The sequence below is a fragment of the Ambystoma mexicanum genome, chromosome 4p (genome assembly GCF_040938575.1).
Source record: "Ambystoma mexicanum isolate Mex_15411 chromosome 4p, UKY_AmexF1_1, whole genome shotgun sequence".
NCBI classification, from domain to species: Eukaryota; Metazoa; Chordata; class Amphibia; order Caudata; family Ambystomatidae; genus Ambystoma; species Ambystoma mexicanum.
The window spans coordinates 911,403,281-911,419,403 of record NC_090927.1 but is presented as its reverse complement, the minus strand read 5'-3'; the positions used below and the strand labels follow the sequence as shown (position 1 = coordinate 911,419,403).

At 40.6% G+C, this 16,123-nt stretch overlaps 1 protein-coding gene across 3 annotated transcripts in view; it reads right to left on the bottom strand.

Annotated features, from left to right (window-relative positions):
• Nucleotides 1–3,942: 3,942 nt before the first annotated feature.
• LOC138453539 (gamma-aminobutyric acid receptor subunit rho-1) overlaps nt 3,943–16,123 on the bottom strand; it is a 720,362-nt gene continuing 708,181 nt past the window's right edge. For all 3 annotated transcript variants that reach the window (XM_069606507.1, XM_069606509.1, XM_069606508.1), the window contains one exon: nt 3,943–15,076. In XM_069606507.1, coding sequence (XP_069462608.1) covers nt 14,786–15,076 — 291 coding nt within the window. In that variant the 3' untranslated portion in view covers nt 3,943–14,785. The remainder of the gene's footprint in view (nt 15,077–16,123) is intronic.

Sequence of the window (16,123 nt, the reverse complement as noted above, 5' to 3'; positions counted from 1 at the left end):
ATACATTAAATTGTATGGTAGAGACTGGATGAACACCTCAGGAAATCATCAGTACCTGTGCACTTTATAAGTACTCCTCCCTTCCTAGGTGAAGGGGTTCTCTACTAAAATATCTTATACGTTTTCCTACAAATAAGGAAAGATTTAATCTGGCTAACACGCTAGAAGTTTGGGGACCAAGGGTGGGTCTTCAAAGGCGTAACAGGTTCAGGTAAAGACGTCTCAATCATTGAAACCATGAAACATCTAGTGATATCTTGTCCAGCATTGAAAGACCTGAGAACTTTGCAATTTTTCAAATCTGTATACGTATCAACAAATTATGCATCTTTGACTTTGTGGCAGAGATTGATCAGGGGGAATAACTTTCAAATAATCTTATCTCTTACCCGATTTTGTACTTCTCTTTATGAAATGTTGCCTGTATAGATTAATTTAGGGAATGTATCCCAGTTTTTAGTATGTATATGATTTTAGAAGTATTGTCTATGTAGACATCCTGTGTTATTTATTGAGGTTGTAAATATATGAGATATTTTGCTGTCTAGTGTTTTGTATCCTTTTTCTGTTATGAAAGGTTTTTTTCAAATACCTAATCTTGTACATGCTCTTTCACTCTTCCCCAGTGTGTGTGACCCACTGAGCAAGAGGAAGCAGGAAAGAGAAAGAGAAGTTGATTGACACTTCCCTCACCGAGTCCCGCCTTCTTACGTAAAGGAAGACATTAAGTTAGCATAGTTCCATAAGGGCTGTGCTCGCTTGCTCTCCTGTATAGACCGAGGCCGTGCAGGTCTCCATCTGGGATAGCAATCCACACCAGGGACTGCAGTACCTCTATAGGCAGTAGAATTATTATGTGTCATGCCACAAGCCTTGTAAAGTGGAGTGCTGTGCATGATAGGGAAGCGAAGGCCTGTGCATAATGGGTGGGTCTGCACCCTCACGAGAATGTTCAGTTATGGTGGTGAAAATGATGACTTAGAAAAAACATCAAGTTGCTTTGTGAATACATCCACTGCTCTTACCACTTGACTGGTGTGCGCAAACACCGAACACCACAAGTATGACTAAAGGGGTCGACACACACAACTTTTTTGATGCACCTGAAGGGATGCACCAGTACATGTGCTTCATTTTGTGTAAAACATATTCAGCCCTTTCCCGGTGGGTATCTGATGGCCGTAGGAAGCATTTTCATGCATTAAGAAATCCACAGCTCAATTCATAGAGGTGAGACGCTTGGAAATCCAAGGAATTGGTTAGCATCTCCCAGCCCATGTTTCCAACAGGCCCACGAGGTGGGCGTGGGCGCAATGCATAACAGTAGCATTCCTAACCCATTCTCTGCAGTTTATTTTAACCAAGAGCGAAGCCGTCTGAGGAGGAAAGCGTATGACATTCTTAGACACCTGCTGCTTAGTCTTGCTGTTAGAAATGTTTTACTTTAAGAACTACAATGTTGCTTATGTCTGGGTAGATTATGTAATGTTGTCTCCCTCCATAAAAGGTATTCCGAAATCCGAAGACCACGTTTTACACATTTGTACAAATCAGAAGAGGAAAAAATAAAAAACATGAAATAGCTTATTCCACATTAATAAAGATGATTTTATCACATCTAACAATGTTTTAAATTACAAAGACACAATTAAAATATTGCGGGTGATGAGTATTGTGTACTTGCCCGAATTCCATTTCACTTACACCATTGAATACCATGATGAAAGGTTTTGATTTGTACAGATCATAGTTTAGAAGTTACTAGAGACTGTGGTGATTTTACAATACAACGTCAAATATTTACATATAAAAGTTTTTTAAAAAGTAACATTGTTGCAACATTCTACAAAGGTGCAGCAATATTATACATCAAATGGTGAACTGGGTATTCCAGATATGATTAGGTGGAGAGTAGCTATCCTGCAGCTGTGATGAAATTAAGATATAATGCTATTTACAAGTGCAAATACACTTTCAAGACACTACGAGACCCTTTGCGGGTACAGTCTTTATGGCAGGGGTCTGCAACCTTTGGATCTCCAGATGTCTTGTACTTCAACTCCCATGACCCCTCACCATTTAGTACACTGGCTGGGGATAATGGGAGTTGTCTAACCCAAAACATCTGGAGAGCTAAAGGTAGCAGACCCTTGCTTTTAGGGGCTGTAAATGTTTATCTAGAGCTGTATTACAGAAACGTTGCAGTGCTACAAGTGCAATCCGCACTGGGGCAAATCCCTGTCATGATTTAGTCCTTCCCCTGCGCGTGCTTTAAAAGCTGCAGGGGGTGACCCTAATTTCAGGCCATTTAAAAGTGCGTACCATTTCTGACTTCGGGCTGCACATTTAAATGCTCTGAAACGCCCACCTATTTGTGCAAATGTGCAATGGGGGGAAAGGAGCATCTGAAATGGGCTTCTTTTTTTGGGTGCAATTTAGGAGATGCACTAGCTGGGTTGTCCAACTCCAGGCCTCGAGGGCCGGAATCCTGATGGGTTTTCAGAATATCCCTCATTAATATTCATGAGACAAAATGTGCATACATTTAGAATCATTGGCCCTCATTACGAGTTCGGCGGTAACCATGCAGCTATTGGCGGCATGGCTGCCGCCGAAATCGCGTTGGGGTCCCGGTCCTCGGAATGAGGACTTACCAGGCCATTTCGAGTTCGGAAGGCCCAGTAATTCCTCCCTCCAAGGACCCGGACACGGTTCTTCCCCATTCCCATTTCAGCCCCCAGAGGGCTGAATGGGAATGGGAGAGGGAGCAAACAACGGGCCATTACGAGATGGCCCGTTGTTTGCTCCCTCTTCCCCTCGCGGGACCCGGTAAGCACGCCTGGTTTTCCCAGGCGTGCTTACCGTGTCCACAGAGGGGAACTCGTAATGCGGCGGTACGGAGTGAACGGCGCCGGCACCTTTTACGGCGCCGTTCACTCCGTACCGCCAGGGTCGTAATGAGGCCCATTGTATGCAAATTTATCTCCTGAAAACCCATCAGGATTCCGGCCCTTGAGGCTGGAGTTGGACAACCGCATCTCATCACTCGCGCCCACAAAAGTTTTGAGAATCTGGCCCTATGTCTTTTGGACTAGAGCAATTTTGCCCTACTGCTAATTGCACTTACACCATTGCAAGGTTTCCATAATACAGGCCCAAACGTATTAGCAAATGGAATGCTCAGACCTGCTTCTACTACTTTAATTTCATGGAGAACAAACTGGAGAACACACTCTGTGATCTCATTTGAAACATGCATTTAGCCAGATGTAGCTACTACTTGTATATTAGAAAAGCAAACTGCACTGTGCGATGCAACAAGGACACTATCTTAAAACAAAGTAAAAGTAGATGTTCAGACAGGTATTATTTCTAGCACTGTTTGACTTTGGCTTATATATTTTTAACTATATCAGCACCCATTTGACACAGTGTGCGTTTATTCAACCAAAAGCACACTTGAGGGATGATAGCAGCCCCAGAGTCACAGGGCCCATTATAGTAGCAGTTTTGTGGAAAATCCCCAGGAGGATTTTGAAAAAAAATGTGGGGCATCTTTTGCCATTAATATTTACTAAAAAGCTATACACAGAGTCAGAAAAGGTGTTTAAATATTCAAATTCTTACGTTTGCCACAGTACCCCATACAATGATTTCCCTGCAGTAGTATAGATATATGTGCTGATCAGATAACTGCACAGCCTGTAAAAATGGGATGAACAGTAGAACACTGCTGGAGAAACAGCCGTCTGCAGTAAAAGAAAAATGACCATCATGCATCTTGTTCAAGGCGAAAAATATCAGTGCTGTCCAGCAAATCCTTTTGTGTTAAAATGCTACCGGAATTAATTTCATCATGTGCCAAAGTGCACCCATTATATGCTGCCGTTCCTTTCAACACCAACAGTCCCATTGTACTGGTTTATTTTGTATCTTGCTCTGTTATACACGTACACAAGAAAAACCTTTATTTATTGTATTTTGTGGTGTATATTTCCTATACACACAGCAATTTCTCATTTATCTTTGCAACAACATATATTATATACCTACATTACGTACACATAGTGAACAAACAGCATTTAACAAATGCATTCAAGTATATGCACATATTGGTTCTTACTTTAAACATGGAAAAGAATGTGCATACACTTTCCAAAAGTATAGACTTTTCTTATTAGATTTGCAGTTGTTTGCTGTACTGTTTCTTTGCAGTATGACACACATCTACATGTTTCTGTTCAAACCTTGCTACTGTACATTCTTCAGGACAAAATGTTAAATTTTTTGATTTCTGGTATTGCACATTCTAATGTTCTTGTGACTTTTTGTAACCTTCGTCTGTATATTTTTCTTTTTCCTCGCAGCTGTTTGTATATGGTCCGGACATCTTGGCAAGGCAAGTATTAGAAATACACGCTTCTAAGAAAATACATATAATCCTTTCTCGGACACTATTTGCCAACATTGGCAGGAATTAAAGCAAGCAACCCAGTTAAATACGCCCATTACACATCTTAATAGAAAGTTTCTTGTAAAAATGAGATTGAAATGGTCATGTGTAAAATAAATATGAACAAAAAAGATTGTTAAAAGGCATAAATGAACAAACATATAAAGATTTTGGATGTATACATTTGCAGCCAAGTGGAATCTATAGTACAGGAGATTAAACAGGGTGTCCAGCCACATACAAGATACAGTCCCTGTCTTGGATCTAGAATTGAACATCTAACTTATGCCACTGACCACCAAAGATTTACAAAGCGAGATGTATTATCCATTCAAGGCCAACCCATTGTCCATGGGCTTGAGGCATCGGAAGTAAAGTATTATAGTAAAAGATAAATACACAGTTATGATGAATTCTATTATAGTTTGCATGTCACCTGTATACATTGTGGCTATACTGTCACTAGTAGACCAAAAGGAGCACTAACTGTGTGTTGTGTTTTATATATAGCATCTAAGGGTCAGTGTCAACTGGACTAACTATAGATGACTGTGCGGTTCTCATAAATGAGGACATATGCTGTAATTGTATATGGAAGATTGTGTTGTGCTCATGGAGGCTAATGCTGCGCTCAGCATACGGCCAGTCACCGACTGTTCTTCTACAAGAGGCCTGTCCTATATATATATGTGTTGTGGTCTGGAGTCTCTTGAATGTTTCTATCAAATGACAGTTTGACTCATAAGCTGTAGGTTAGTGTTTTTGCTGGAAAATGTGATTATAGATTTGTGAAAATTCCTGGGGAATTATTCATTCTTGGATGTGCAACGTATGTAAGTAGGAGGAAGGAGATGCACAAAATAATTCCATTGTGGACCTGAAGCTCAGCTCTCCAAGACTGAATTCCTACCGCTGGGCAACAACACTGAACACCCAGACATCAAGAGCTGGCTCTCGACTATGAAACTTGGGGGCTTCACACCCCTACTGACCACCTGTGCCAAGTATGTTTGTTTCCGCATCGAGCAACTGTGCCAAATATGTTTAGTTCTACATCGACTGACAGTAAGAAAGACACAAACGGCTTGATATCAACTTTCCCTGAAGAAAGTCAAGCCCATGATCCCAGCAAACAACTTCAGATCTGCTGTCCAAGCCTTGGTTCTCTCCCACCTGGATGGTGGCAATTTCCTTCTTGAAGACCTTACTGCGACCATTCTGGCAACCCTGAGATGTGCCCTACATCCTGCAACACGACTCTGTAAATTCAACCACATCATCCCAACCCCTCATCGAACTGCACTGGCTCTGCATGCAAGTACCTATTACCTTCTTACCTTCCAATGTTGCTGCCTATCTATAAGGTTGTCGCCCTCAAGTTCTCCAAGATACCTTGCTGAGAGAGTCCTACAATGCACCAGGAGCCAGTTCAGACCTGAACTCCGCTGGTGAAGGAATGAACCAGAAGACAGGCCTTCTCTGTATGTCTCCAGACACTGAAACCTTTTCCCCGTCCACACCAGACTCACTCCCTCTCTTCTACATTTTAGGAAGGCACTCAAGACACTCCTCTTTAAGGAATAACATCTCCTTAACACCTATTTCTACACCTCATCCACTCCAACCTAACCTGAAACTGGGCGATCTGCTCCCTCGTTTCCTCCCTTAGTTGCTTTTAGAATTGTCTGATCTCCCCGTCCACTGCTTTTGGCTTCCTGCTCCCTTTTATTGATCGCTTGTGATCTGCTTTGTCACCATGTACTTCCCCCACGACTTTTAAAGCGCTCCGATGCTTCCCAGAGCTAGATCCATGCTCAATAAACCCCCTAATAATTATTATTATTATAGACAAGGACAGTGGCTAGAGATGCAAATATTGCAGCTCATTCTTCTTGCATGTGGCACAAGAGCACAGTTATGTCCTGACTATTTTATTACCCTGTGTTCTCGTGCGTTTCAGGATGCTATGCAGAACACAGAGTGGCAGATCCACAAAGCTTTTTCCAGATATGAGTAAAGAGTATGCACGGATAAAAACATAATGCACATGGGTAGGGTGACATGATGGGACATGTTCGCTGGCACAGCAATTTTCCAATCCTGGGCATTACCATACCAAAGTAATGCTTTCTGGATGTTGTGCTTTTGGTCGCCTTAGATTGAACAGAGTGGGATAGATCCTCAAGAAGCTGCTCAAATGAAAGGAGCGCAGAGAACATGCTTGTTGCATTTGCTGTGCTTTCAGAAATGCTCCGGTTACCTTATTCTCAAAGGTGACCTGAGTATTTCAGGAGGGGCTGGACAATAGCGCAAAGAGGTGCTCTCCAGCCCCCTTCTATTCAATAGCGTTTGGAGCGCGCTCCCAGCTACCATGTGGTTGCTGGTAGTGGATCTTTCCAAGATGGGCCATTAAAGGGCCCGCCATGGTGAAATGCCCAACTATTTCCATCCCTGTTAGGGAGATGGAAATGCTAGGGTGACAGCTGGGGTTTACACCACATCTGTCACACTTAAAACAACAAGATCAAGACAGGGACAGAAATGTCCCTGTCTTGATTTGCGCCACTGGCAGCACAGGGGGGTGACCCTCATTTCAAGACATTTAAAAGGGATCCTGTTTGAAAATTCGAGATGCTCTTTCAAATGCCCTAAACACCCTAATTTGTGAAAATGTATTATGGGGGAGGGGCATCTGAGTGAGTGCATCTAAGAGGCACTCATTCAGATGCAATTTGTGAATTAGAATTAACCTTTTTTTGGCACAAGCGAGGAGATGCACCCACACATCTCTTCACTTGCGTCAAAAAAGATTTGCGATTCAAGCCCATTGTATTTAAGCACGTTATACAAATGTTTTGTAAAGGAAACTCCATTACTTGAGAAGTGGTGTCCCGGAGGTATGGAGTCATTTAATGACCCCACAAACGCTGTATTAATAAATAAAACTAGAAGTGACTCCGGTTGACTCAAATTAAGCTATGGATGCGCCCATTCTGCACACATAAATTACGAAACATAAATGAAAAAGTGGGCTTACCCAGGGAGTGCCAATCGGGATGGATAGGCGCAGGCAATACAAAAGACAATGTGCACCCACAAAGATGTAAATGCCCCGGCAGCCCTGCTGATTCACAAGGCAGGTTACACCCTTTGTTCCCCTCAGACCCTCAAGCTCATTCTAAGTTTGAGCATACTCCATGAAACACAAAGCTGGGGAATGTCAGAATTTCAGAAATGCTGCTAAATATTAATTCCAGGTTTTTACTAAGCACACCACATGCACAAGGGACTCATGACACTGACGATTGAGTTGTCTGCAGGTTATGTGATCAAAAGAGTAGGGACATTTAAAAATCAGAAAGACAAGAAACACGAATGTGTTTTCACTTTCATTTTAACTTCTACAAAAGAGAGAGATTTCTATAAGTGCAGTTGGAATCGGGTTCCATAGTTGGGGGCAGGGGGACAGGGTTGGATAAGAAACAAAAATGCCCTGCCTCCAACCTTGTTTCTTTTCTTTTTGGCACGTATGGTGGCACGTTAGTGCTACCTTGTGGCCAAACCATTGCCACAGCGAGGAGAGAAACATGAAAAGGTGTGGTGCAGTAGACTATTTGGCTGGTATGCCAGCTGACAGGGAAATTGGCTGCATCACAGAACAATGTGTGTGTCCTGCTGATAGACATGCTTTCTTCTAGTCCATGATAGTCCTTCACCATCCTCATAGTCCTTTTCCTTCATAAATGTCCTTCTTTTTGGCCCTTTTCCCTTGTCCCACTCCTTGTCCTTCACTTTAGAACTTCTTCTTTGTCATAGTCCAACATTCTGCTCCTTCTCCATCATAGTCCTTTGTCCTAGACCTCTGTCCTTCAACATAGCCCATCATCCTAGTCCACCTGCTTTACAGTCATTCGTCCTTCCCCTTCATCATAGTCCTTTATCACAGTCCTCTTTTGTCCGGCCCCTTTTTCTTCATCATAGTCTTTTTCCTTTGTCATAGTCATTCATCATTTGCCTTCATTTCTCTTGGCTCCTTGCCCTCTTCGTAGTCCTTAATCATTAACCTTCTCCTTTGTCCTGGTCCTTCACCTAATCCTTCATATTTGTCCATCAGCTCCATAATAGTCCTTTCCTTTAACATTGTCATTTGCCCCAGTCCTCCTCCTTCATAGTCCTTTGATTTAGTAATTCTCTAGCATAGTCATTCAACCTAGCCCTTCTCGTTCCTCATAGTTCTTCCTCATAGTCATTTGTTCTAGCCCTTCTTAGCCATGATATTTCATCATGGACATTCTTCTTTGACATCATAGTTCTTTTCCTTCGTCCATCCATCAATATAGCCATTCTCATTTATCATAGTTATGTATTATAGTCAGCCTACCTCATTATAGTCTTTTTTGTCATAGCCCTTCTCCTTTGTACTCTTCCTTCACCATAGTCATTCATGCTACTTCATCTTTTCTTCTCTTTCATAGACCTTAATTCCTAGCCTCTCCCTTTGTCTCCTCTTTCGTTATAGTCTTTTGCTTTAGTCCTGGTCCTTCTCCATCATAGTTATTTTACTTTATCATAGTTCTTTACCTAAATCATAGTTCTTCACCATAGTGCTTTTTATTTGTCCCTGTCCTCCATCTTCTTCATAGAGCTATTCTTTCATCAGTCATTAATTATTTGCCTTTGTCACAGTCCTTCATCAGAGTTCTACTCCTCCAGCATATTCCTTCATCATAGTCCTTCGTCACTGTCATTTAGTCCTTTATCCAAGTGCTTTTCCTTCATTATAGTCTCTCTCCTTCAATATCATATTTTTGCATAGTCCTTCTCCTGTGTCATAGGCATTATCTATGTAAATGCTGCATTATAGTCCATCTCCATCATAGACAATCATCTTAGTCCTGCTCCTTTATCCCAGACCTTCTCCATGGTCATGGTGCATCATTATTGTCATTTTTCCTAGTCCTTCTACCTGGTCCTAGTCTTCCATCCTTGTCTTTCTCCTTCATGATGATAGTCCATTATCATAGTCCATTATCATAGTGCTTCGTCTCAATCAATGTTCCTTCTTTTTTCTAACTGTTTGCATTCATGTGTACATTATTTTCCATGTAGGCAACTGACTACTGAGGTAAGCAACTTTGTGAGCATGCATAGTTAATGAGCTGTCATCTCTGAAGTGAGCGTGAAAGTAAATTTCCCTCTCTCCAACCAGTGCAATTCTTTACAAGTCAGTATTAAAAGGTGCATCTTACAGCACATTTTCCAAATATATTGGTCACAAAAACAAGTATTTTAAAGGCAGTTCTAAGAGAGATCATAAACCAATCCAAGACTCCAAGTTCTGCCACAGTACCTGGCACAATTACTCATGGGCAGAGAAAAGTATATGTACCAAATGAAAGCACTGTAGGCGCAATATAAAAAATAGGTTTAGTTGTGATTATTCATTTGTCAAGTGCCATACACTGTTCATATGCTTGCAGAACATGTTGTATGTCACTGTGATAAAGCTCATGTGTGTTACTTCTCATAAAACATGAGGCTAGCTAAATATACAGACATGATATGTTATTTGTCAGACGGAATAATTTCAAACAAAAGGAGCATGCCTGAAAACATAACAAAAACAATTAATGTGGCACTAGAATGAAATAATTCAGGGGCCTGAAGAACATGGCTCTCATAATGAAATTGAAACAAAAGAGGTGATGGCTCATAGATTTAGAATTAATCCTAACCTGCAGCATCACGCCAGATAACTCTTCATTTCATCAATCTACAGACTGCAAAGTCATTACTGAAAGGGAAAGACATGCAAATAAGACTTGGTCCCACCCTCAAAAGGAGCACTCCAGCCTGAACTGCTTGGTCACATCCTTTATGCACGAGACCACAAGCAACCAGAGGCAGGTTTTCGCCTTTTCAGTGATGTTTAGCTTGGGCCTCTAGGACAAACAGTTAGAAGGAGGAAGGCATTTTGGATTCCAAAAAGATATCTGTTCTAGAGTAAAAATATATTTCCACTTGCCTAAAAAGTACCCCCATTGCCAGTGCAAATTACTTTTTTGCTCTAAAAAAAAAGAAAAGAAAAATGTAGTTACTTCTCAGCAGAGCCCTGCTCGTAATCCTGTCATAGAAATGAAATGACTGGGTATGGAATTTAGCCTATATTTGTTATGCCCACCATTCATCACCCTTGGGTAGATATTATTTAACAAATAGGATCCTCACTGAGATTCATAATAGATGTTGCTGTCCTTCAATGCAAACAAGCTGCACATATCCTTCAATGTGCCGACACATTTGACTTGGAATTTGAAAGTAGCTAATTTGTTCTTCACCCCCAAAGAAATTCTCTCGGCTTCAAGGCTGGCCTCCAATAATAGTTGGCAGTGGGTTCAGTAAACACTACTCGGTTCTACTGGGGATTGTAGCAGTGATACACTCACTGGACTATTTGAATACCCACCATACTTTGCATGCATTAAATATTTCATGCCTCACTATGATATTATGAGCAGTTTGCAAAAATGTAATGAGTCTGTGTGAACACAAATATTTTGCAGTGTTAACAAGATTTTTTGCAACATCCTCCATCACTAATATTGCCCAGTTTTATACAAGTTCTCAGTGAAACCATTCATTAATAGAAGAGATGTGAGTTGTCATAGCATTCATTAAATTCTATGTCCAATGGAATTCTGAAAACATGAAAAGAATGTAGATTGCCAAGAAAACATTGTAGTTTTTTAAATATCTGTTGCCCTAATGCTATGTATGAGTAGTGCCAGGAGAATTTCCATACCCATAATGCTTTGCAGGCCAAGCAAATGATATTGCAATTTTGAATTTCTACCTGTAGCGGAATGTTAGTACTGTTAATGCACGGAGCATGACATTTGCATACACAAAATGCTGAGAGGGAAAAATAATATGCTTTTAAGGTCACCCTCACATTGGTTCTATATCATTCAATGTTGGAATTTAGTTTGTGTACATTACTTCGAATTTTACTTCTATTTTTGTGGAGGGGGTTTCCCCTCATTACCCTCTTCTCCTTTACTACCACCCCGTCCCAAGCCCGTCTCCCCACACTCCTTTTAGATCTTAAGCCACAAATAATTACAAAAAAATTCAAAGTAATGTACACAAACTAAATTCCAACAAAGTAATTTAGTTTGTGAGAACAGCAGCAGACCCTCGCATCGTGGGTGTAATGTATAGAGGGCTAATCGGGATATTAAGTTTAGAATATTCTAGCCTTCTTAACAGAAAAAACAAATTGCAGGAGCTACAGTGGCCTATGCCCAATGAATGCTTTAGACGGTGGTAATTGTGTTTGCTGCTAAGGCTCTTCTGAGCAGCTCCCACAGGGAAGTTTCTCAGTGCACTTACGCACAGCTTGCTAGAAACGCAGGTCTTAATCCTGTGTCCTTCAGCATAGTCCTTCTGCCCTTAAGCATAGTCTTTCTCCTTCGTCATAATCCTTCATTAAAGGTTTTTTCTTTGACATAGTCCTTCTTCATTGTCTTTTGTCCAAGTTCTTCACCTTCATATTAGTCCTTCTACTTCATAAATATCCTTCACCATGGTCCTTTTCTTTGTATAGTCCTTGGTCATACTTCTCCTTTTTCCCAGTCCACTCCTGAGTTCTAGTCCTTTTCTTTTCTTCCTAATCCTTTGCCTCTCCCCTTTGTCTTAGTCCGCCAGCCAGTTAGTCAGTGACACTTTATTTTGGGATATGCCTTAAAAGCAGCACCGCAGAAAAAAGCAGTTAGAGCCAGTGATAAATACAATCATTACTTACAAAGTAAAAAATTATTAACAATACGATCATAAAACTACTATGAAAAATGACAGTTAAAAATGGTAAATTACGAATCATAGACAATTAAGACATGTCAATAAAAAAAACAATCATATTAAATAACATCTGGCACAAGCAAAGCATATACTACATAGATGTTAAAAAATCATAACAAAATCATGCACAGTAAAACTACTTTGTCCTAGTTCCTTATCCTAGTCATTTTTCCTTTTCCTTGTTCTTCTACTTTCTTCTATTTGTTCCCTTTTATCAAATTCCTTTGTTGTGGTACTTCTCCACCATAGTACTCCTTAGTCTACGTTCATCTCCTCCATCATAGCTTTTTATCACAGTTATTCTTCATGATATTCCTTCATCTTTGTCCTAAACTTTCATCGTCATAGTATTTTTCCTTCGTCATAGTCCTTCTCCTTGTCCTAGTGCTTCTAATTCCTCGTAATCTCATTCACTCTAGTCCTTCTACATCCTAGACCTTCTCCATCATAGTCCTTCTGTATCATCATAGTTGTTCAACCTATTCCCTCTCCTTTGTCACAGACCTTCACAGTAGTCTTTCTCCTTCATTATAGTCCTTTGTCATAGCTCGTCATCAGAGTCTACGGGCTAGATTCTCAAAAATTAAACAAATGAGAAAAGGGCAGAGGATGCTCTTTATTCATGATCCCATGCATGGGGTTTGTGAGGCCCAGGCAACATAATCCTGCTATTTGTCAAATTCAGGATTTCAAAATTCAATCCAGTCAAGATGACCAATGTGCTTTACCTTTAATGTTGTACACTCTTATCAATAATGTCAATTCTTTGTGAAGGGAGCATACATATTTACTGGCTCCTCTAACATAACTCTCACCAATCGATTGATTTCACATTACCTTTTTACTACACCCCAATTATATAAACACTGATACCATTGGTATTTGTGTATGTGGTATGAAGCATGCTGCATGCATGCGATTGTAAATTGTTAGGTCATCTGTACTGGCTCCTGTACAGCAACTTTTCCAATCTCCCTTTATCCACTGAGTTTTTGTCGAGAAGAGGAGTGCTGACTAACCAGGGCATACAATGGGGAGGGCCCTAGTCACAACAACAAATTGGTGCCGTGAGTGTTTACCAATGCCATTTTAGCAGCCATGTGACAACACTTTATAGGGGGCCACTTTACATTTAAGAAACGAATAGAAACAAGTATAACACTGGTGCAGAGGTTTGAACCGAGCTACAAGGGCTTTATCTTTTGTCTTCAAAGTCCCTGTCTTTTATTGTTGGTTAGGATGTAAAAGGCCATTTTTATGACTGTTCATATTAATGTTATTTTGTTTTAACTGTAAACGGTAGGTCATAAAAAGTTGCAAGGCTGCTTGCTTTATTCCAAGACAAATGTCTGATCCTCTACAGTACCAATGATGTAATGATGAAGCGTGTTCAACCTTATATAAAAGATAAAGCATAGCAGGGTGTGTCACTGTACACCGAGTGCCATCTAAGGAATGGCACTAAGTACCTACTCTGCAGAGCAGTAGATAATGTGACATGTTGGGTAAGGCTAAAACCTTATTCATGGGCAGTGCAGTTTCTGTTTAGTGGCATATCTGGAGAGTGGAGAGGTACAGTTAACCTTTTAGGTGTATATGAATAGGGAAAATTAAATATGTTGAAGGCATAATGCTGGGACACAGGGTATTGTATTGCGGCAAGGTGTACATTACCTATCTACAGAAAATACAACAGTTTGATTTACTATTGTTCATTTGTGATTTGGCTAACTCAATATGTAAGACAATTCAAAGTAGGTTAAAATCACTAGCAACACATGTGGTCTGTGCTGTCCTCCCATCTCTAGTGAACACGAGAAGCACTGCACAGGCCCCTTCAATCGATAAACACGTCAAGCTCAAAAAGTATTCATGAAGACAATGTGCATGTATTATCGAGCATCATGAAAAGTCTGTTGGTTTTGGTCGCAAATGGGTCAAACTGCATTTCAGAGTCCCCATGAAATGGAGGCAACACATGACTTTCTCAAGCCTGTCTCTATACATAGAAGAAGGCAATGAACCATTTGTGGGACACAATTCAATGCAGGTAAGCAATATAGTCTGGTTAAATGTCATGTATACACCCTGAGTAGTACACTCTCACATCATATTTAGTCATGCATGTGTATAGCAAAAAAAAAAGATATAAAAAGATTGGAATAGGCACTATTACATATTGCCCACTGATGAGGGGGCAGAAAGACTGTATGTATGTAAACAGCTTTGATATGTCAAATATAAGGTTCAATAAGTAATATTCTATTTAAGAGAAGATTAGAAAAGTGCCATATCAATGTTCATACATGTCATTATGTTAATATGTTTTGCTTTCATTGAACAATAATTGCATCTGCTCTTCTGATGCTCATACAAGTATAATGTGACATTGCCACAGCTACTTGTGAACTGGATCATTTGTTATGGGAACCCAGTGCATTGCGGGTAAATTGCCCATTGATATAACAAACATTATGAGAATATGGACCAATATATCAAGTTAAAAAGGATGTAGGCTCCTGGAAATATTGTCCGGGAATACTTGTCGATGGCATGGGTGTCAATGCGCATGCTGACGTATGCTCGCTGACTTTTTCTCCTGTTAGAATTCCTTTCTGTGCCAAGTGCCAGCTGCACCATTATTCGGTCTTCCTTCTCGCCGTTTTGTGAACCATAGTTTCCGAGGTTGTTCACCTCACCATCACTATAGCTACTGTCCATCATACTTGGCCGGGGCTGCGATAGTCCACATGTACAAGGAAACTGTAAGCAAAAAAATAAGCCTTAGTGAGAGATGTTATCATTTATTTCTTACGTTGTTATATTTTTGTTTTTTACATTTTAACTGAATGAAAACTATCAAAATGCAGTGCATCACAGCCTGCCCTGCATTAACTTCTGTTTTTGACTATTGGGTCTATGCAACATTATGACACAGTGTAATATTTGGTTCCATGTCATTTCATCGCGGGATGTTTTTTCGCGGGGGTTTTTACAGAAGATTTTTTTTTTAGAACTCTTCGAATGTCTCATATGAAACCGTAACTGCTTGTGTCTGGAGACCATGCAAAGTGAAGCGGTGCACGTTATAAATCCCAATAGCATAACATTAAGAAAAGGCCATAACTATCATGCACTGTTGAGGATAACCTGCATTATAATTCATACACTCAATACTTCTTGGCATCCCTTTATCACTGCTTTTTTGCCTTATTGGCAAAACACAAATATCATGTACTGATGTATACTTTTTTTTAGTTTAGTGTAGGTAGTGTTCCGATGAATCCTTGGCAACCAGCAATACTGCAACATAATGCTAAAAAAAGTATCTAAAAATTAAAATCTTTCATTGTACCACAGACAAAAAAGGAAGTAAACATTTTCCGAACTACACTGATGTAGGCAGGGCCCCTGCGATATCGAGGGCACCACCACACCATGTTCTGGGGGATCTGGGGCGAGGGGCAGGACCGACAGCCTCCAGAAAGAAATTGTTTCTTTCTGAAGTCAGAGTGTATGCACTGTGACTTTAGAAAGAAATGTTTTCTTTCTAAAAGTAAGATAATTTCTTTCTGAAGCCAGAGTGCATGCACTCTGACTTCAGAAAGACTTCAGAAAGAATGAAAAATTTCCCTCTGAAGTCAGAGCACATGTACTTTAACTTCAAAAAGAAACATTCCACTTGCGCCGTGCCTTCCTGGTTCCTGTCTGCATGGTGGAGACTGGAGTGTGGGAGTTGGCTGCCGGATCGAGCATAGGTCTTTCTCGGGGAAGTCGGATTCGCCCTGCCCCGGCCATCGGTAAGCACCG